Below are 22,939 nucleotides of genomic sequence, written 5' to 3'. Positions count from 1 at the left end.
GATGGTCCGTCCCTCGTAACGATCTTCAAAAGTGAAATGCTTCCCTATCTGGAGTACTGTCACCACGTCTGGTCCCCGAGATATGCTATGGAATGTCAGTTGGTTGAAAATGTTCAAAGGAGGGCCACCAAACTGGTGCCTGCCCTTCGGCACCTCAACTACCCTGAGAGATTGGAGCGCCTGAACTTGCCAAGCTTATACTACAGACGGGCAAGGGGCGACCTAATTGAGGTGTATAAGCATCTCAAGGGGCATTACTCAGTTGAGTGTCCTTACTTGGAGCTGGCGGACGCTCTCCCCACAAGGGGTCACAACTCAAGATTGAAGAAGCCGCAGGTCCAAAAAACTGTGAGGGCAAACTTTTTCGGAGTGAGAGTTGTGAAATCTTGGAACAATCTTCCAGAAAGTGTTGTGACGGCACCGAGTGTGAGCTCTTTCAAGACCAGACTTGACCAACACTGGAGCAGGTTCAGGTACATTCAGGAGCCGGTGCATGCCCAGTACTTGCCAACAGTGCGTAACAGAGACGTGACCGATCGCCCAAGCGGCTAACGAGCCGATCAGTGGTGAAGAGGATAAAAGTAAAAGGTATCTAATGTGACTACTGTATCACTAACAATGAAGAACAGACTCACCAAGAACAATAAGGGGGATTAAATAAGCCACTGGCTTCATTTTCCCCTTCAGAGTGGTAAATTAGAAACTATGTATAGTCAAAGATACTGTACTGAGGAAGAGTTTTTCTTCAGTGAATTGTAAAAATTATGTAGAAAATAGATTATAAAAAAATCTGATGAGATTGTGAGGTCAACTATTTCATCCTTAGGATTACTTGAGGTTTGCAAGTTCTCTCAGAATACCTTGGCTCCTGAGTTTTAACGAGTAAGTTCTATTGGGTGAACCCAGTATCATCATGCCATGATTGCATATGTTTTTTGTTTTTTTTCTTAAAAAAAAATAAAATGTCAGAAATTATGTTAAACTTTGAGATTAGCTTAGAGTAAAGCTTTTGCAAGATAGTATAAATTTTGTATTTATTTTTTGTTGAGTAATTTACTTAGGAATGTTCATGTACTGTAGCTTGTGAGTAAACAGGATTGAACAGGACTTGTTCATCTGTCTTGCTGACTACCACTCATAAGGAACAGGGACTGTCAGTTGATTGAAAATATCCAAAGGAAGGCCAGCAGAATGGTGCCTGCACTTCAGCACCTGAGCCACCCAGAGAAATTAGAGCGCCTGCAATTGCCTATCTTATACTATAGACGGGCAAGGGGGGCCTGATTGAAGTGGATAAACATCTCAAAGGGCACTTCTCAGTTGAGTGTCCATACTGTACCTGGAGCTGACGGATGCCTGCCTCACAAGGGGTCACAACTCAAGGTTGAAGAAGCTGTAAGTTCAGAAAACTGTGAGGGCAAACTTTTTCGGAGTGAGAGTTGTGAACTCTTGGAACAAGCTGCCAAAGAGTGTTATGATGGCACCAAATGTGAGCTCCTTCAAGACCAGACTTACAAGCACTGGAGCAGGTTCAAATACATTCAGGAGCCAGTGCATGCCCAGTACATGCCAACAGTGCATAACAGAGACGTGACTGATCGCCCAAGCGGCTAACGAGCTGATCAGTGGTGAAGAGGATAAAAGTAAAAAAGATATAGGATGAGGTGTTGCCATTATTATACATTTACAGTACAGTACTCTACTATACATTTTTATTTAATGATTATATTGTAAATATTTCTTCTTACCGTTTCTTTTTTTACTTTTTATACTTTTTATCATTATTCTTATTGTTTCTTTTTCTTCTTCTTACTGTTTCTTCTTCCTACTATATTTATTTTTCTTCTTACTCTTTCTTCCACTTTCTGTTCTTAATTTTTCTATTTCTTCTCTTTCTTAGTTTCTTCAGGGATCTTTTACTTGAAGGGTGCTTGCAGGAGCCATTGTCTGTAGCAAAAACTGAAGTAAAGTGAAATGGTAGAAGAGATATTTACACAGAGCAAGCTCAGACTGCACTTTGGTGTCCAAGATATTTTTCCATGATGTAGTATGTGCAGGAAAGACAAATAATGTTGTGCACCAATGTATGTACAATCAATAAAAAAAAGTCCTGTGGCCTCTTCTGCTTTTCCCTGAGCCCCGAGATTAAAACTTATGAATCCAAAGCAGTAAACACTGATGCATTAATCCTTAAACACTGGATGATGTTCCTGAACATTAGCCTAGGTAACCCCAGGTGATGTTTTTGAACGTTCTTCTAATTTTTGCGGCATGTTTTGAATGTCCAGACAGGAGGAAATACCTTGTATGGGATATTTGTGTAGTTAACAACTCAATTCACATGTATTTGTCTCGAGATTCGTGCCTCATGGTCAGTTACCCACCAGATATTGTGAGGAATGTACATCCTTAGACCTCTCTTATGTCCCACCTCACTCCTCCACACCTAAGCACAAGTGAAGGCATTTGCTTGACAATAGTGCTGTTCGTCAAGAGTTGCTTTGCTTGATTTGAGTAGCATTGATATACTTTAATATTGGGTGATGAAGACAGTGATGGGGAGGAAACAGAACCTAAATGATGTCGAGTTTGCTGAGGTGGTGAGGACAGTTGGGCTACAGACTGGTACTCCCTCCACCTCCCCACCCCACCAGCCACCATGAACCACAGCACAAAGATATGGTGACTTGGTGCAAGGAATGTGGAGTTGTCTTTTGCATTCCATTTTAAAAAGACTTCCACACAATCAAGAAGTTATAAATTCAGTATAAGTACATGTAAATAAGGTATATACCGTATTTGAAAATACAGTAGTGATAAGTTTATGCCGCCTAAATATTCCTACTGTACAGTATTTTATAGTTCTTTTGAGGAAAATAGAAATATTTTGTTTCATAGTAGCTATAAGATAGAAATATGATATAAAAGGGCCTTCAAGTAAGAACTGTGTGTTGCAAGTGCATATCAAATTCATTTCCCGCTCACTGTGGACTGTGCGCAGTAGCTTTATACAATACATCTTACATCATTCGATATTGCTCATCAACACTCCAGACAACTCCCCAACCATGCTACAATGAAAGTTGAATGTAAGTTCATTCCTCTGGTACTTTTCTTATATTGGTTAACCCATCTATAAGGTGACAATGAATTTAAAAAAAAAGAGTGTTTTTTACCGAAATATACCTACATGGGGGGTTCAGCGGGTCTGAAGACACCTGGGGTCTAAGGGTTAATCCGTCCACAAATGCTTAGGATTCATGAGGCTGAATCTCGGGGTTTGTGGTTCTGGAGGAGAGGTGACAGGACTGGTTTGGGTGACTATACATTAAATTCTAGCCTGGCATAAACAATTTAAGGAGAGTGAACAGTAAACTATGCAACTGTGAATCCAGTTCTTGTGAAACCATCATAAACAAGGGTGGCCTTATTTGGTTTATCTGCCTGCTTCCAATAGGATGTATAATTTTTTAGAATGAATGGTTTTAATAGGTGACTGTAGCTAATGATACTGTATTTATTGCAGAGCCACTGTACAATGCATTCCTTTAACTGGTATCTTGGCCAGTGATGCTAAGAAATTCAAATTATACTGTGTATATGCCTGGGGTGGACCTTTGGCTATTACCATAGTGTCTATAGTACTGGATAATCTCCCAGATGAACCACACTTCAAAGGTCTCATTCGCCCAGGGTTTGGGCTCGTGTCATGTTGGTTTTCAGGTAAGTTCTGTATTGTCATTATGAAATACATACCTGGTATAGGATGCAGGATCGCACCCCCCAAAAATATGTCCCAGAACATATCCCCCCTCACCCCCCAAAGAAAATTTTTGGACCCCAAATTGCCTTTGATAATGACAATGAGAAATATAAGAACAGAAACTTATGGTAATAGTTAACAAGTATGCAATACGAATGTTGTCAAAGATAAAGGAAAAGTGTTAGTTTAGATGTGAAAATGGGTGTGTTAAGGCCTTTCAAAAAATGGGAATGAGTTGTGATTGATAGTACTAGAACCCTACGTTTGACATTTAGCATAATGTAAAGCTGTACTTGAACACTTGAAGTTAATTTTGCATTTTTCTATGTTTAAGATCATTTCTGACATTTTCATATTTTTTTCCCCTTGTTAAAAAATCTATAATAGCTTCATTTGAAATTAGTCTTGATGTTTGTTAACATTTAACCCTTTGAGGACAGTGATGGCAACTCGTGGTCATTACCCACTGGTTGAAGGAATATCAACAAATATACAGATTTGAATCTTACAATAAACTCCTGATTTACACCAACAAAGTTCAGGGGTCGAAAGAATAAATAATTGCTCCAACCCTATGTGGGAACTGCCTGGGTGGACACAATGACTTGTGGAAGCTTCCCCACCACCACCAGTATATTCCTCATCATGGTCACTCAAATTTCCTAAGATTCATTATTTTCACAAGTGAAATTTTGAGGAAAGTCACTTATATCACTCTCACTGTGCATGTAAGGGTCATCCTTGTCGGCAGAATCAAATATAATAGCATCAATTTCCTCCTGTGTGCATCTTGACTCACCCATGGTCAATCCATTACTAATGGGTAAGATCAAGATGTCTACACCATCTCAGGGCAGTTGCCGTTAGTCTCCACAAATATGCTTAGCAAATAAAATACGGGAAATTTATATTGGATACTTGAGAAATGTACAGGAGGTCCCCAACTTACGAACACCCGCCTATACGAATGGGGTTAAACTTTAAATTTACATCACTTTATTTACCTGGTGAACTATTTTTTACTTTCATTTGCTGTATTTTGTCATTCCATATCTTCTTTTTCCTCAAATTACATAATTTTAGATATACTGTACTTAAGCTATGATATAGTACGATTTAAAAAATTGCTCTGTAAGTACGGTAAGAACATTGCATGTGTTCCGACTTACGTACATTTCTGACTTAAGAACGTCCTTAGGAATGGAACCCGTTCATAACCTGGAGACCCCGTGTACTGTATCTCAATTGTTGGGCTCCATCCTGGAACTGTTGTGGGTTATGTATGCCAGGGGCTATTTTTATTTATTTATTTTTTTTTTTTTATTTATTTTTTTTTTTTTTAATATTTCATTCAAAGCAAATCCCACCATTTCTTAATGTTTAACATCATTCTTGATATACATGACATTCAAGCTAGAATTTGGTTTTGATAACGTCTCTGCTCTTAGTAGTAAACCCGCCCCCCTCCCATTCTCAGAGGCTGTCGCATTTGCTAAGTACACTGAATTTTGCAGGGTGTGGTTAGAAATGTCATTGTTTACAAGGCGCTCGCCTCCTTCCAGCTGATAGACGGAGCTGGTGCCACCTCCCGGGCGAGTGGAGGGTGCGCCGCTGTCCCCCGGCCCTGTGTCGGCACACTTGCTTCCACCACTCTCTCCCTGAATAAATCTCATGTACACCAGTCCCCGCTCCTCCTCGACTCCTCTCTTCTCTGCTTCAAGCCCTGCAGGAGCTTCCTGTGCTGTTCCCTCTGCATTACTGTGCGATTTGGGTGAATGAATACACTCCGAAATGCCTTGCTAAGTTTTTTGCCTGCCGAATAACCTCCCATTTCTCCTCCTCACTCACTAGTGTGATCCTGAGGGGGCGAGGCTTGTCCCCCTGCTTTTGTCCCAGCCTCCTCACAACCTGAGGGGTTGATGGCATCTTCAGAACCTCTGTACAAATACTGTATTCTTAAACTGCATCTTATCATGTGTTATCTTACTCTCAGTTCCCTCCGCCTGGCTCTCAGGGACTCCAAAAACTATTACATTGTTCCCGCGCTGGAAACGTTCCCGTTGTTCCTCCTCTACCCTAACAGTAGGGTCCGTTAATTTTAATTTCTTTGACACACTTCTTCAGAGTCCCTAGCTGCTGTAGAAACTGTTCTGATCCTGAATTACTCTCCGCCACCTCCCGTGGCCCTGCTAATACCTCAGCATAACTCCTCTTAGTAACCACCTTCATTCTGTCGGCTACTTCCTCAGTCTTAGCAAGGATCTCTTTCCCAACTTGTTCTAGTTTGGCAAACAGCAAGGCTCCAGCTTCATTTATTTTCGTCCCTAGGGAACTTGTTCCCCTATGGCTTGCAATCTCCTCATTCACCTTGACTATGCAGTCAGGGCAATACCAGCAGCAGCCTTCATGCTTTATGGCAGTTTGCATCATCCTTAACGTTGCATTAGTCAGGCCTGTATCTTCCATATCCGACGTCCCCCTGCAGTAATCACATATCGTACTCATAGTTGTTGTTGTGGGGGGTGGGGGGAGGTGCAGACTGTGTATAGATCTACACATATTTAAAAATAAAGAGAAAAAAGAACAGTACTTAGCTGCCCTTTGCTGGTTTTAACTTCCCCTGTTGCCTTTAGAGTTGTCTTCTGGTTTTTTTTTTTTTCCAGTTCACTTCGGCATTTTTCGGTATTTATGTGCTATCTCTATGTACACTGCATTTTGCTATGAATAACGGATTTTACACACCCACTCAGTCCTTTAGACAAACATAAAAATAAAATAAAACTTTCTTTGGGGTGGTAATAGAATGCTTTTAAGGATAGCCAAGCTTGTTGATTTTATTTGTTTTTCTATTCTAACTAATATTTCCTTATACCTGTACTTTCTTTTCTTGTTCTCATCGACGACTATATCTCTTTGTGCTATCACTGTGTACACTGCGTCTCCCTGTGAATGGTGTATTGTAGGCACAGATTCAGTCCATGAGAAAGCACACAAACAAAATAAAATTTAATTTTCTGTGGCACCTATAACACGACTTGGTTTCAGCTGGCAGTGGTGCCTTTCCAGCTTGCTTGCCAATTTGTATTCACTTTAGGTTACTTACATTCTCTTCCGCAGTCACTGATAACACTATGAACTGATTTAACTAAAGGCACAGTACAGTAAAAGTCCAAAAATCCGGATGCCAGAAATCCGGACCACCCGAGAATCCGGACTTTTCGAAAACTCTTTTTTTTTTTTTTTAGCGGGCTTTTGTGTGTATGTGCACATGCGTGAGTGCCACAGCTGCATAGAAACAACAAGCGACCACGTGGTCGCCACTTTAAAACGAGCAATCAAACTGTGACAACATATGTAATTTTGAGTCCTACTCTTTCCATTTACCGAGTACTGTACAAGCCCATAATAATGGCTCCTAAAGTAGATAAACTTCGTTGTGTGAAGAGAAAGAAGAACACGTTGAAATTAAGTGACAAACTTGAAATAATTAAGAAACTAGAACGTGGTGTGATGCAATACTGTTCTAATGGAAACATACGACATTGGAAAGTCTACAATTTATGATATAAAAAAGGCAAAGAATAAAATTCTAGAATTCACAGCTTTTTCCTTAAAACTGCTCGTTTTGATAAATGAAGAATGCTACATTTGCTAATGAATAAACTATCAAAATGTACCTGTTCATCTCTTCTTTATTCTTCCTTAAATTTGAATTTTAAAAGTACTGCCTGAGAATCCGGAAAATCCGGACTGACCCAATCCCCAAGCAGTCCGGATTTTTGGACTTCTACTGTACTACACTCCCTGGTTGGCCTTTATCACAGCCGTGACCATAACTCCGTAAAAATATAAAATAAAACCTTTGTCATATGGCAATGATTTTGTGGTTGTAGGCCTCTTGACCTTGGCTGTATCTCCAACTCAGTGAAGAATTGAGTTTTCAAAAATACAATCACGTCTAGCATTATAAATCCTACATCGATTTACACTTTCACATCACTAAGACGATCTTGATGATCTTATGTAATCACTGTCCAATTTCTGCCGCTCAACAACGAAGGCCCGAATGCCGAACACGCTTTGTTACAGAGACGCAACACGACCCGACCCGCGCCTAACACCACCGGCACTCTAAAAAAGTGTACACTCACAATTTTCTGGACTTCTGGCTTCTTCAACCTTCAGCTGTGGCCCCTAGTGGGGTGGGTGTCTGCCGAGTTGTTTATAAAGTTCAATTAAGTCCCCCCTTGCCCATCTATAATATAAATTAAGCAATTGCAGGCATTCTAACCTCTCTGGGTAATTGAGGTGCCATAGTGTAGGCACCAGTCTCGTGGCCCTCCTTTGGACATTTTCAATCAACTGACAGTCACTAGCATATCTTAGGGACCAGACAGGGTGACAGTACTCTAAGCGAGGAATACTGTACCCTAAAGTATTATGAGCAAAAAGAAAGTAAAATAGATGCTGCTGGTGCTTCTGCTGGCAATAAGAAAAGACATTTTTACTTTTGATGAATAAATTACAATAATACAGTACCCTCTACTTCCCCTGAATAATTTGTTTTCATCTGTAACTCTACCTCTAGTCCAGTATGCAAGTGCAAACAATAATCCAGTGTAAAAAGCCAAGATGTAACACAATATATTCTTACTGTAGAATTCATTCTAGAGGTAAAATTAGCATGTGTTCTTGGCAAGAAAATTATAAAATTTGGGAGAGAATATCCAGGAACATATCTCAAACATACTACTACTGCATCAAAATTACCATTAATTTAATGTTACAGTATACATAATACAAATACAGTGTACAGTAATTACATTCCTAGGATTATTTCTTTGACATCTTTCTCCTATAAATGGTACTGTATTTCACTTTTAAAACAGTGAAACCTTCATATAATGGACTTCTCTCTTCACATAATCTGTTAGAAGGGGGGTTCACATCTAATGGACCCTCAATATAATGGACTTTCATCTCAATGTAGTTTGTTAGATGGAGGTTTCACTGCACACAAAACTCTGAATGAAACTTTTTCCAATTATTTTTAAATAAAAAGTAAAAAATATATACTGTATACGTATATACGTACACTAATACTGACCCGTTCCCTGATAAGAGAGAGGAGTTTCAAACACTACGGAAGGTACACCAACCAGATATTGTAGGAGATGTAGAACTGTTGTACAAGAACAGGAGAATCGACCCAGAGGAATGTGAGTTCAGTATTGCTGGATATGACTCTTTTTTAACCTTTCTCAAGAAACTTGCAAGAGGGGTGTGGTTATCTATGCTAGGCAAGACCTTAGAGCCAGCCAGGCGAGGGTACAGGGAGAGGATGTTTTTGAAGAGTCCAAGTGGCGTAAAATTAAACTAAAGGGAAGGGACTTACTTATTGTTGGGTGTATCTACAGATCCCCAAACTGTGGCCCACTAAATCAAAGGAACTTAAGAGCCTTAATAGACAATGCGGAGATGCTCAACCCTAGCCACCTCCTTATTATGTGGGACTTTAACTATGGAGACATCGACTGGAGAAACGAGTTCACCCCAAATGACTTGAATAATCCTGCTACTCTTTTTGTAGAAACTCTGAGAGATAATTTTCTGTTCCAACATGTTAGAGAGCCGACACATTACAGAGGGGAGCAAACACCCAAGCCACTAGACCTCATTATACTTTTATCCTCTTCGCCACTGATCGGCTCGAGGAGGGTACGGTGGCCAAACTGGAACACCTTGCCCCAGTTGGAACCAGTCACCATATAGTGTTGTCATTCAGATTTAACTGTTACCTAGTTCAGGATAAGGCCAGGCCAAGGTGCAAATATTGCAAAGGAAATAACAAAGGGATGAGGGAAGAGATGAGGAGTATCCACTGGCCTGACTCATTAAGGCACAAGAACGCAGACACTACGCTGAATATCATAACTAGTAAAGTGATCCATTTGATCGATAAATATATACCCAAGACCAAACCCAGTGCCTCTAGGAATACGAGGGGATCCCTACACATGAACCATGCGGCGGTCGACAAAGTTATGAAGAAAACCCAGAAATTCAAGATGTGGGTTGGGTCAAATGATGAGCAGGACAGGAGGATGTATGCAAGAGCCAGAAACCAAGCAAAGATGGAATGTAGAAGGGCTGAAAAGGAGTTCCAGAGGCTGGTTGCAAGCGAGGTCAAGTCAAACCCAAAGGCGTTTTACCGCTATGCAAAGTAGAAATTAAAAACGCGGGTAGGAGTATCAGACCTGAGGCTTGAAGATGGTAATTGCACAGATTCTGACCAGGATAAAGCTGAGGCATTGAACAGCTTCTTTTCCTCGGTGTTCACAAGAGAGGATGTGATTAACCTTCCTACGTTTGAGGACAGATGGTTCGACACAGCACTGACCCACATTGTGTTCACAGAAGAGGGTATTAGAAATAAACTGTCAAAGCTAAAGGTCCATAAGAGTCCCGGCCCTGACATGGTGCATCCTAGAGTGCTAAGAGAGTTGAGCAATGAGCTTGCCAAGCCCCTGAAGATCCTGTTTTGTAAATGCCTGGATGAACAAAAGGTCCCCAGCGAAGGGAAAGTGGCTTATGTGAGTCCTATCTTCAAGAAAGGCAATCGTCACTCCACAAACAACTATAGACCGGTAAGCCTGACCAGCATAATATGTAAAGTACTTGAGAGTATTATCAGAGATGCCGCGATGGAACATCTACTACGAAACACCCTTGTAAAGGATTGCCAACACAGTTTTATGCCGGGGCACTCCTGCTGAACACAATTGCTCAAGGTACATGATATTTTGACCCATATTCTGGAACGGGGTGGTAATATCGACAATATTTACCTAGATTTTGCCAAGGCTTTCGACAGTGTACCCCACGAAAGGCTGAAAATCAAACTGGAAGGGTATGGAATTTGGGAAAATGTCCTAGCATGGATAGAAGACTTTCTACATGACCGCAAGCAGTGTGTGGTGATTAATGGCATGAAATCATCATCCGTACCTGTCACAAGAGGGGTACCATAGGGCAGTGTAATGCCCGCTGTTGTTTGTTTGTTTCATAAATGACATGCCTGACGTTGTACACTCCTCCATACAAATGTTTGCCGATGACGCTAAGTTATTTTCGCCCCCCAGGCCCCAATGTAGGTCAGTGACTTGTGCCCGGGTGGGCTAATCCCTGTAAAAAAAAAAAAAAAAAGAATGGTCAAAGAAATGGCTGCTGAGATTCAATGTCACGAAGTATAAGAGGATGCACCTGGGGCGTACCAACGGTATGTCCCAACGGGATGAAGAAACTGCACTATTTGAGACTAAATGTGAGGAGGACCTAGGTGTGTATGTTGACAATGAGCTGAAGTTCTCGGGCCATTGCGAGAAGAAGGTAAATCAGGAAAATTAATTATTGAGTCTTAAAAGAAGGTCGTTCAGATATCTAGACGGTCCGTCCCTCGTAACGATCTTCAAGAGTGAAGTGCTTCCCCATCTGGAGTACTGTCACCCCGTCTGGTCCCCGAGATATACTAGGGACTGCCAGTTGGTTGAAAATGTTCAAAGGAGGGCCCCCAGACTGGTGCTTGCACTTTGTCACCTCAGCTACCCTGAGAGATTGGAGCGCCTGAACTTGCCTAGTTTATACTACAGACGGGCAAGGGGTGACCTAATTGAGGTGTATAAGCATCTCAAGGAGTACTACTCAATTGAGTGTCCTTACTTGGAGCTGGCGGACGTTCGCCCCACAAGGGGTCACAGCTCAAGATTGAAGAAGCCGCAAGTCGAGAAAACTGTGAGGGTAAACTTTTTCGGAGTGAGAGTTGTGAACTCTTGGAACAATCTACCAGAAAATGTTGTGACGGCACCAAGTGTGAGCTTTTTCAAGACAAGACTTGACCAACACTGGAGCAGGTTCAGGTACATTCAGGAGCCGGAGCATGCTCAGTACTTGCCAACAGTGAATAACAGAGACGTGACCGATCGCCCAAGCGGCGAATGAGCCGATCAGTGGTGAAGAGTATAAAGTAAAAAAGTAAGTAAAAGAGAATTGTGAACTCTTGGAACAATCTGCCAGTGTTGTGATGGCATCGAGCATGAGCTTTTTGAAGACCAGACTTGACCAACACTGTTGGCAATACAGATACATTCTGAAGCCAGTACTTGCCAACAGTGCATAAAAGAGATGTGACTGACTGCCCAAGCAGCTAATAAGCTGATCAGTGGTGAGGTGGATAAAAACAAGAGTAAAAGAAACAGTATTGTACAGTACATGTATTTGGTCACACTATAAAATACTGTAGTACTGTTGAACATGGTAATCCATTTTATTAAATTTTTTCTGAGCTTGCACTATGAAGTAAAGGAGCTTGACCATTCAATAAGAAAAAATAAAATGGTAAGGGTTGCTGCAAAATAACAAAAGTGAAGAATCGAACCGTCAATTAACGAGGATGTACCGTACATTATATGCATATTAGTGTTTGTTTGTTTTAGATTTGTAGTGTATAGCCACACTAGACTTACAGTAATATTGCCTCCATTCTTTTTTTATTAAAAAACTATTACTAATCTGTATTTCATAAACTACTACACCCAGTACAGGTATAAAACCTTGAATCTGGGACTCTTGGGACCAAGACCAAACTGCATTTTCTGGTTTCTTGAGCCCTAGGTTATATTAGATTTTTTATCCAGGGATCATTATCTCCTACCCTAAGCTATATAAATTTTTGCGGTGAAATTTCAATCATGCACCGGTCTTTCTCTCGCTGTTATTAATATGTTTTTCGTAATGTTTAGACAATTCTAAGACCATTTTCTTCTGTGATATTCCTGCCGGAAATTAAAGATAACAAAGATATTAATTTTTCAATATTATTAGAATTGGTCAGTCACAAGTGTCGCCATTTGTTGTTTACATCTCACAGAGAAGGTCTGACCACCCATCACGCAGTGCTCATTACCTCCATGTTGGCTTCTTAAGCATCTACAGTGCATGTGCAGGGGGGGTTCTTATTGGTTATAACAATAGGAGACTTATAATTGGGCAAGAGTTTTTTGTCTTTGCCAATGAACAATGCGTCTGGAGCAGAGATTTGATGTTTCAGTACCAGAGTAACTACCGTAGATATGGCTGAACAGGTGGAAAGAACTGTGCCAACATTCTAATAGAGATTATTTTACATTAATTGCAGTTTCACTGGAAAAATAATGTTAGGTCAGGTTAGGTTTTGTTTTGTTTTGTTGGTTTATGATTTACTCAAGAAAAAAAATCATTAAGATTGATGGGTAGGGTGGGGGGATCTCAAAACTATTGATTTCCGGCTGAAATGAATGTCAAATTCATTCGAAACTCATCAAATAACATCGGAAAAACATATTTTTAATATCCATACAAAGACTGAAGCATTAATGAAAATTTACCATTTTGCTTTCACAAACTCGTTGAATGTTGGATTTACTTCTTAGATAACAAAATAAAGGAAATATCATTGTATGCATACTATAAATAAAAAATAAATACATTAAGTCTATTCTCTCTAGAAGTTGAGAATTCCCTAAAAGTGAGTTACTGTACTGTACATCCCTTATTATTAATATTTTATTAATCTACAATATGTTCAGTACCAGGTATGTACAAGAGTAAAATTGTACTTACGAAGAAGCCTTGGGAATGCAATGTGTTCATAAGTGAAGGAGCACCTGTATATTGGTGTGTTTACATCCCATCAACTTCTTGCCACTTGGAAGACTTTGCAAGAAGTAGAAAAATAAAAAATAATTATAGTCATATTAAATAATTAACCCATTACCTTAATTCTTATTATTCATATTTATTAATACTGTATTGATAAAATATTATTACTGTGTTCACATAGGTTTTGAAATTACAGAATTATTGGTAAAATTAAACTAAAGATTTGTGGTAATGGTTGCTAGATGGAGATTGTTGTCATGGGGGATCCTAAGATATGAAGGCATAGCACTGGTTGATGGTCCATCCTCAGCATTTTGATGGGTCCTTGTCAACAAGATGAACACTTCTCAGCTGCTTTCCTGAAAAGAATATACTGTGGTGATTATAGGAGATTGATGGCACTTTGAAAGCTTATTTTTAAACTTAGTAACATTACTAGTGTAAGAGAATAATGAAATAAGTAAACAAGACCATACTGGTAGTAAAAAAATGCATTATTTTAGCTTTTTATTTAAACTTTCAGTTTGGGTACAGTACAGTATATATGAAAAACTACCTGTTTCTAAATTATGCAAATCTCCAAACTCAGGACCATTTTAACCCTTTAGACATCCGAGTAGATTTTAAGCGAGTGCTGTGAAAGGCTTTCATTCTCCACCCATTACTAAAGATATGATGGTTCAGGAGTTTATTCTATTTATGTGCAGTATTTATAATAATGTGTCACCTAATGAAAATCACATAAATGAAACAAGTGGTAAGAAATGAACACCCTTGAAAAAAATTGCTTCTGGTTGTAAATGAAAGTTGATATGGAGTACAGAAAACTTTTTTACTTTCCTTTTCCTAAGTACAGTACAGTAGAATCCGTTTGTGAAATATTGTATCTTTTGATAAAATTTATTAAATATCTACACCATTATGTTTTATTCCATGTTGCATAATCAGATGCTCTTTTTTAATTATTATTTTTTTATAATCCTTTTGTAATTATTTTGTTAAGTACTGTAGTGGCATTAAATTCATTGCAAAATCTTATTATCTTTCTAGGTGATATCGAACTCTTTACCTACTTTTATGGGATAGTGGCATTGCTGTTTCTAATGAATGTGTTGCTGCTGGGACACACAGTGATTTTGTTGTATCAGGCTGGGAGTGCCTTCCAGTGCTTTGCCAAGCAAGTCACGGTCTCTGCATTTAACCGGCATCACCTTGAAGCGTAAGTTTCCAAGTTTGCATACTGGCAGTTTTTCTTACTTGCACTACCTAAAGTTTGAAATTGAAAATTATTGATTAGGAAATTGATGAAGGCATTTACAAGAACTCTCTATTTCAGTATGGTATGTGACAGAAATAGGAAGTAGATGATAAGTTTTCTTGCTCTTACCTTTAAGCCAAGCAACTCTTGTAATACAGTAAAAGGCAAGTTACCAGGGGGTCTTTGATTCCTTAGACAGATCCTCCAGCGTCATTCAGGGTTAATTTGTTACCTAATCTGTGTGGAAATGCCAATCACACTTCCCTCCCTATCACACACCAGTCTTTCACACACCAGTCTTAGATGAGAGGTACATGGTGTAATAGCTGCCCAGAAGGCTGGAGTTATCTTTACTGTACAATGTTTTGAAATAACCTTTACAGGATTTTATCAAATCTGCATTTTACTTTTACTATTTCCTTGTAGGAGAATAAAATGTGCTAAGTTTAATTTAGTGAAATGATCGGATGTACAGTATGCCAATCAGGTGATCTGTCAACCACAGTACCTAAATAGATTGTAGTAGGTCAATGAGTGCATTGTCAATAAGGGTAATTTTTTAAATCCTCCTATGTCTATCTACTGTACATGATAGGCAGTTCCAGGCTTGTTTTTCCTTGTGAATTACAGTCTCTTTCTATATGCAGAAAATGTACTCATCAAATTTAGACGAGTGTTTGGTTCATGGTCCTATGACTTGATAGGGCATGTCTGTTTCAACTTGAGTAAAATGTTGCAATTGTTGCACTCTTTTTTTTTTTAGTACAGAACGGTATGCTGCATTTATCGGTTAATAATTGTTACATTTTAAGATTTGCTAGGCCTTCAATGAACTGCCAACTGGTCTTCTTAATTACCACCTTGCTTTTATTGCAGTTAACATTATGTTTAAATGAAAAGGTAGAGAAAAAATTGCAATGTATTTTTATTCCAGGTTTTGGCAGCGTTTCACTTTGTTTATTTTGATGGCTTTATGTTGGGTCACAGAGGTTCTCTCCTGGAAGATCCCTCCCAAAGAACTATGGTAAGTTCATTTATACTTGTTATGTCTGTATTTTGTATTTGTTTTATTTGGATTAAAAGACAGGCAATGTTTTCAAAGACTTCTTAAAAGAAATAAGACATCAAAGGCAATACAGTACAGTTTTTCTTGGCCTCTAATATATAGGCAAAAAAGGTGCATGTAAGTGTAAAACTTAGGAGGAATTAGTATTCTGATCCCAGTAGGTAAGGTACAGAATATGGAAGGCTGTTGATTGAAAGTGTAAGCTGCATTAAAGAACCACTTGTAGATGAGGAACAGAGAGGGTTTAGGAAAGGAAAGAGATGTTTTTTGGTGGAGAGAAACTAAGGAAAAAAAATCCATGATAAGGACTTATGGAAAGTAATGGTGGTCTGTCCGTCACAATGCTCTTCAAAAGTAAGGTGCTCTCCCACTTGCTGCTTAGAGTATAGCCATCTCTCAATTTACATGGTAGTTATATTCTTGAGAATGGCTATGTAAATAAAAAACATGTAAATCAAACTTAATTATCCCATAAGAAATAAAGAAAATGGCAGGGTTTGGAGAAACTCTCCCAAAAACAGATATAGATTAATACAGGTGTTGACTTATGCAATTGATCAGTTGTTTTACAATGTTAAGAAATTAACATCAAATACAGTACTGTTAAGTGATGACTAAGATCAGATTTACGATGGTCACTACCCAATGGCTACCTGAAAGCTTTTCCTGCGTTGTCACTGCTGTGAAAAAGTGATGGGCAATACCTTACAATCTTGGAATGGCATAACAAGCAGGATGCATGGGAGGCTCTGCCGACCCCCAGTGATTGCCTGGCTGAGCCGTTGAACTGTTGTCACAACACCCAGAGGATGGTTTGCATGTGGAAGCTATTATTTGTGCAGTACAGGCAACCCCTGCGGTATGGAATCCCGGGTTACAGAAATTCGCCCGTACGGAATTTTGAAATTATGACCCAAAAATAACTATACGCGTACAGAAAAAATTTCACTCTTGCATAATTTTGAAGATTTAAAAAAATTAAAAAATCGAATTTTTTACCGAAATTAAAAAAAAAATAATAATTGTGTGGATACATCTCTGGTAGCAAAATGGCACCAGCAGTCACACAACACCAACAGCATTTTTGGTCTGTTTGAATCTCCAGCTTGTGTCCAGCTGTCCCTCAGTTTTTTTTACTGTATAACAGGTATATTGTACTGTGAATTCTTATTCAAGATGAGTGGAAAGAGGCCACCAAGTGCAAGTGCTGCTAAGAGAGCACGAAAGGGTATCACCTTAGAAATAAAATTATATGTGTTCAGGAGGTTTGAGCAGGGTGAGAAGTTGAGTTACATTGCCAAAACTTTGCATCTTGTTACCTCCACTGTTGGAGCAATCCGTGATAACAAAGACAAAATAAAGGCTAGTGCTCAAGTTGCTACTCCACTGTCAACCCATACTCTTTATTTTAATTGTAGTGATATAATGGTAAAAATGGAACACTTACTCAGTGTATGGTTAGAGTATCAGACCACGCAAAATGTGCCCATTAACACAATTATTATTCAGGAGAAGGCTCAAAGTCTGTATGCAGATTTAAACCAGGAAGAAAGTGGTACTTAGATCTGATGAAAAACCCTTTAATGTCAGCAAGAGGTGGTTTCAGCAATTTTAGAAATGTTCAAACCTACACAACATTAAGATGGTAGGTGAAGCAGCCAGTGCTGATATACTGAGGCTGCCAAAACTTATCCTGCTGAACCAAAAGCAATACACACCACAGCAAGTGCATAATGTTGATGAAACAGGCCTTTTTAGGAAGCATGTCTGCCAGAACCTTTATTTCAACTGAGGAAAAAAAGCTCCTGGGTTCAAGGCTTCCAAAGATCGTGTAACACCCATTAAGGAGTAATACAGCAGATGATTTTAAGCTGAAGCCCACTCAGAAAATCCCAGGGCTTTCAAGGGCTCCAACAAATCCAAGTTACCAGTGATATGGTGCTCCAATAGGAAGGCATGGATGACTGGCAGCCTCTTCCAAGATTGGTTTACTAACTGCTTCTGTCCTGCTATAGAACAGTGCAGTAACCAACAAAATATTGCAAACAAAGCCCTGTAACTTCTTGATAATGCCCCAGCCACCCTGTTACCCTGAATGATGTTTCACCTAATATCAGGGTTAAATACCTGCCCAAGAGTACAACTTCCTTGCTATGGAACAAGGTGTGATTGCTACCTTTAAGGCCTACTATCTACGATTCTATGCAGGATATTTAGACAACTTATAGCTGCAATTGATAGTGAGGATCAGCAATCAGTCCAAGATTTTTAGAGGATATTTAACAACATTGCTGACTCCTGGGATGAGGTGGAAAATACAACTGTGAATGGTGGGAAGAACATCTGACCCGAATGTGTCCACGATTTCCAAGGTTATCCCCAGGTTCAGACTTTGGATCAGGTGCAGCAGGAAATTGTAACTCTGGCAAATGATGCAGGGCTTGTGAAAGTAGACCAGCATGGTGTAGTATAGCTATTAGAGTGACACATGGGATCTGTCCAATGACGATCTAATATTAATGGAAGAGGAGCGAGATGCTGCTGAGGAACAGGGGTACACCTATACAGAATTTGCATCTACATCCCATGAAATGACTAAGGTTTTGTCTAAAATGCTTAGTTAACTGCAAGATGTAACCCGAACTGCTGAGACACATGATCCAGACCGTGAATGCAGCCTCAAGTTAACGTGAGAAATGGAGAATGCCATGAGGGGATATAAGGAGCTCTACACTGAAAAATTGTGCTGTCAGTGACAGACCACATTGCACAAGTTCTTTGCCCCAAAACCTCAGCCAGCAGCCCAAAGAGATGATGATGATGATCCACAGGGAGAGGTAGAAGTCAGCAGTGACCCATTGTCTCCCTCCCAGTAACTCTAATTTCACCACCTCACCGAGCTCAGCACTCAACATCTTTTCTGATAAGTAAAAATCGAGTGTTTTGTTCATTTATTATCATGTTATTTCATGAATGACTCATTGTATGTGGTTAAAACCATCTAATTTCATACATACTGTATATATGTGCTTGTGTCTCATTTTTGGGGCCTCAAAAAATTACGTAGGAACGCATCTCAACTTTCATGATGGAAGTATTTGGAAAAAATGGTTTCACATTACGGAACCTTTCCGTAACCCGGGGGTTGCCTGTATATAAAACAATATATATAGCAGACCCTTGCCAACTGTGGATTTCCCATCCCCATATTTTGGGTATCCATGGTTTTTACTCTATACCATTTCACCAACCACGGCATTTAATTTTAAGTATCCTCGAATTAGTGTGGCATTTTTATCCCTCCACGGTCTAATATATTCCTCCATAAATGTGAGGAATGAATAAAAATAATGCTCATAAATAAAGGAAAAGAAAAAAATACTGCATTGCCATTTAGCAATCATTTCACAGAGGACATGGGAGACAGGAGCACGCTTCCCCCTCCTACGATTGTGGGCTAACTCCCATGGATGTAAGAAATGTTTATTCTCTTTATGTTTTTGACCTTATGATAATCATTTCTTTATTTTTTTTTTTGCACGTTCTGTGTGAATGATTGTGTGTGATATAATGGTAAATTTTTTTCTTAAAATTACGTATGTCTACCTGAAACTACAAGTTGAAAAAAAACAATAACACAGCTCACAGCTTGGCTTGGTAAGGAGAGGCTGAGTTTCCAACACCACACCCCTCACCCGCTCCCCCTTTCCCCTCCCACAATCGGACACTAACTTCAATGAATGTAAGAAATGTGTAAACAAAAATGAATAAAATTATGTACATCTACCCAAAAATAGAAGTTAAGAAATAACTATAATACAGCTTGGCCTGGTAGGGGTAGAGCTAGGGGGATGTAGCTACAGGAACAGTCAAACTTGGCGCCGTGCCATGTCCACACACACACAAACAAACATATGTTCATTTGACACACATACCCATGTTCTTCAGTTTCCTTATTTTATAGCAACATGTCACCTCCACGGAGATGTACTGTAAAATTTATATTACTATTTAATTTATATTAAGCGATTTTATATGGTTTTGACGTGAATTAATAAAATTTACAATACAGGCATTGTTTAGTAAAGGAACAGGCAACTTAGTTAGGCTTTAACAAGTGTTATCCACGGCCATGGAACTTAACCCTCTATTTCCCATAAGCTTTTAATCTTGCTAATTGCAGATTTGCCAACTATAGGGTTTTCAGGCACCTAACCACTTCGGTTGGTAAGGGACTACTGTACTGTACCAGTAAATGTGAAGAACAATTAAAGAAAAAATATTGCATTGCCATTTGACAATAAATTCACTATACGTGGGACATGAGACAGCTAACAGCTGAGAGCACCCACTCCGCTTCCCCTTCCCCCACTCTGTGTTATAAGAGCTGTGCACATAAGAAATGTTTATTCCATTTATGTTTTTGATCTTATTATTTATTTATTTATTTTTTTTCATCATCTGTATGAAAGATTATGTGTGCATGTAACAGAATTAAAAAATTAAGAAAATTACTTATGTCTACCCAAATTTATGATTTGAAAAGTAACCACTCTTAGTGCTAACTCTGGCTCTTCGAAGTACAGTATCAGGAACAAAACCCATTTTCCTCCATAAGTTATTAATATCGATATATGATCGATTACCTTACGATGACTTTTCAAAGTCCCAAACCCCATCGTATGGTCAACACCTGTATGCAGTTTCTTAAAAACTTGTCACATTACTGTACTTAGCATTAATTTGATTAACATTTCATAATTTAGACATTACATACCTCCATGAAATTAGTTTACATTCAGTAGCCCTGTTATATAAAAATTGCTGTCTTGATCATTGTTGGAAACTCATGTTTTACCCATCACTGCAACATTAACATACTGTATGTATGGAATGACTACCAAGGGTTGGAACATTATACCTTCAGGGCTTACATGGAGGGAGAGGAAGATCCCTATAATTTTTCCAGGTCATTGTAGGAGTATTATGTGCTGTTGGTAATACTGTTCTCTTTGCACAGTACAGTACTGACTTTCCACACATGCTCTAACCTTGCACACAGTTAAATTTTCTTTGTGGTTTTAGCCATTTAATAGCATGTGTACTGGTAACCACACAGTCTTAGGTGTTAGTTTTATGTGTGAATAATTTATATAGCAGACGTTCTTATTTTGTCCAATTGCAATTTCTCAGGATCCTGACTGATGTTTTGAACTCACTGCAAGGATTCATCGTGTTCCTCATCTTCATAAGTGGCGATAAGAAGCGTGAACTAGTAAAAAGAGCTTGTACTGGGGCTATTTCTACAGTATCAGATGCTACAAGAAAGATATCCAGGTCCAATGAAACTGGAGTCACTTGGCATGTGAATACAACATCCACATCCCTCTCATCACATGTAGAACAAGGGATATCAGTTGTGTCAGAATCTCAGTAACAAAGAGCAAAGAATATGTCGTACTATTGGCGAGAAATCAGGAAAATTACCAAGAAATTAAAAGGCAGGAGTATACAGATACAGTTTTACATTAGAAAAAGGAATTCTGTTTCGTTTGTTTTTTAGACTCGTTTAGTACAAAATTAAGAACATTCATTGTCTAGTACTAAGGACAAAGGGAAATTTTCAAAGTTGATTAGTAAGTGGGATAAGAAAGTAATCCTATGTTATTATAGTTAAACATAGGTCTGTGTGAAATGCAAATGATTTATTGGTGTGAAACATTGTGTTTGGCTTTTGTTCAAGAGCACTCAAATACAAAACCATGGCAGATACCAAACTCTAGAAGGACTTTTTTGAGTCATGACAGTACCCTTCCAGACTAATGACAGCCGAGAGGTAGAAAGGACGACTGATTAATAACAAACTAACAGTGGGCCAGTTAACAGAGTTGTCATTAGCAAAAGTTAAGTTTTTCTGCTAAGTTCTTTTTGTATTTTAATATTTTCATTCTCTAAGTTTAGTAGAGAGACTCTTGGATGATAAACATGCTCTAATACAAAGTAAACCCCCATAATTCAAAATAATAAAGGCTCTAACCCTTACAAATTTAAGATTTTAGGAAATATGAAGAACACCCTCTCCCGTGGAGGGAAACACCCCCAGTATTTTTCCATTATCTGCCCCAATCAAAATTAAAACGTTTTCTTGGATATTTAACCTCTCGCATTTGCCTCTTGACTTAGCAGTCATTATAATGTACAACGTGCTTTGGTTATCATGTACCACAATTATTAAGTATGAATTTTTTTTTATTTTTCAATGTACTGTACAGAGTACAGTACATTATTTAGTAATAAACTATCTATCAGTACTAGTAAATTGTCATTGCTCACCTAGTATACAGTGTAAAATATTTTAATGCTTGTAGAAATTGTATTGTTGTGATTTGTTTACACCACATTCATGTGCCATAGTAATGTTTGTTTGTAAGAAACCCGTAGTTAACACCAAAAGGTACTTTAATGTTGAGTGCTGTTAAAAAGTAAATATTTGACAAGTTTAGCTGACATCAAGGACATAGCTTTCAAATTGCAGTTTAGGGGGTCGACTTAACTGCCAGGTATAGGCCTAGATCAACAATTTCAGTTGAAATAATTAAGGTCATCTTATATGCCAGAATAATAAATAAATACATACATACATACATACATACATATATACATACATTCATACATACAGTAAATGCTCGACAACTCGGAATTTCATATAACTCGGCATGGATATGGCCTTGGAATGTAATTAGTATAACTTAGGAAATGCAGAGATATGTAAAATTATCTGAAAAAATCTTGGCATATCTGGCCACCTGCATCACCTCCCATGAATCTGTCACCTACTATGATGCTTTATTTTTCGCATGCAGTGCTGGTAAATGTTACATTTTTTTTACATTTAGTAATTACATGTACAGTGATCCCTCGGTTAACGAATTACCTTCCATAAGAATCTTCAATTCGGTTAACAAACAAAAATTTGGTTAATGAAATTCTTACGAAATCATGTCAACATGTTTTCGCTTGCTCACCAGCTGGAATATTAGTCCGCCAATACAGTAATCAGTTCTAGGGCTTAAATTCGTTCCCATATGAGTAAATATCAAGAAAGTTGTACTATTCAATAATTTTCCAAGTTTTATTTTAAATTTTTTAGTCATTT

General features: G+C 38.7%; 1 protein-coding gene across 5 annotated transcripts in view; it reads left to right on the top strand.

Moving 5' to 3' along the window:
• The window catches only part of LOC121871885 (G-protein coupled receptor Mth2-like), a 42,181-nt gene extending 20,087 nt beyond the window's left edge, over positions 1-22,094 (top strand). For all 5 annotated transcript variants that reach the window (XM_042374472.1, XM_042374471.1, XM_042374473.1 and 2 more), the window contains exons 6-9: positions 3,527-3,723; positions 14,510-14,678; positions 15,652-15,741; positions 20,977-22,094. In XM_042374472.1, coding sequence (XP_042230406.1) covers positions 3,527-3,723; positions 14,510-14,678; positions 15,652-15,741; positions 20,977-21,220 — 700 coding nt within the window. In that variant the 3' untranslated portion in view covers positions 21,221-22,094. The remainder of the gene's footprint in view (positions 1-3,526; positions 3,724-14,509; positions 14,679-15,651; positions 15,742-20,976) is intronic.
• Positions 22,095-22,939: the final 845 nt, after the last annotated feature.

This window comes from Homarus americanus, unplaced genomic scaffold (genome assembly GCF_018991925.1).
Source record: "Homarus americanus isolate GMGI-L3 unplaced genomic scaffold, GMGI_Hamer_2.0 scaffold39675, whole genome shotgun sequence".
Lineage (NCBI taxonomy): Eukaryota > Metazoa > Arthropoda > Malacostraca > Decapoda > Nephropidae > Homarus > Homarus americanus.
This window is presented reverse-complemented; position numbering and strand designations above follow the sequence as displayed.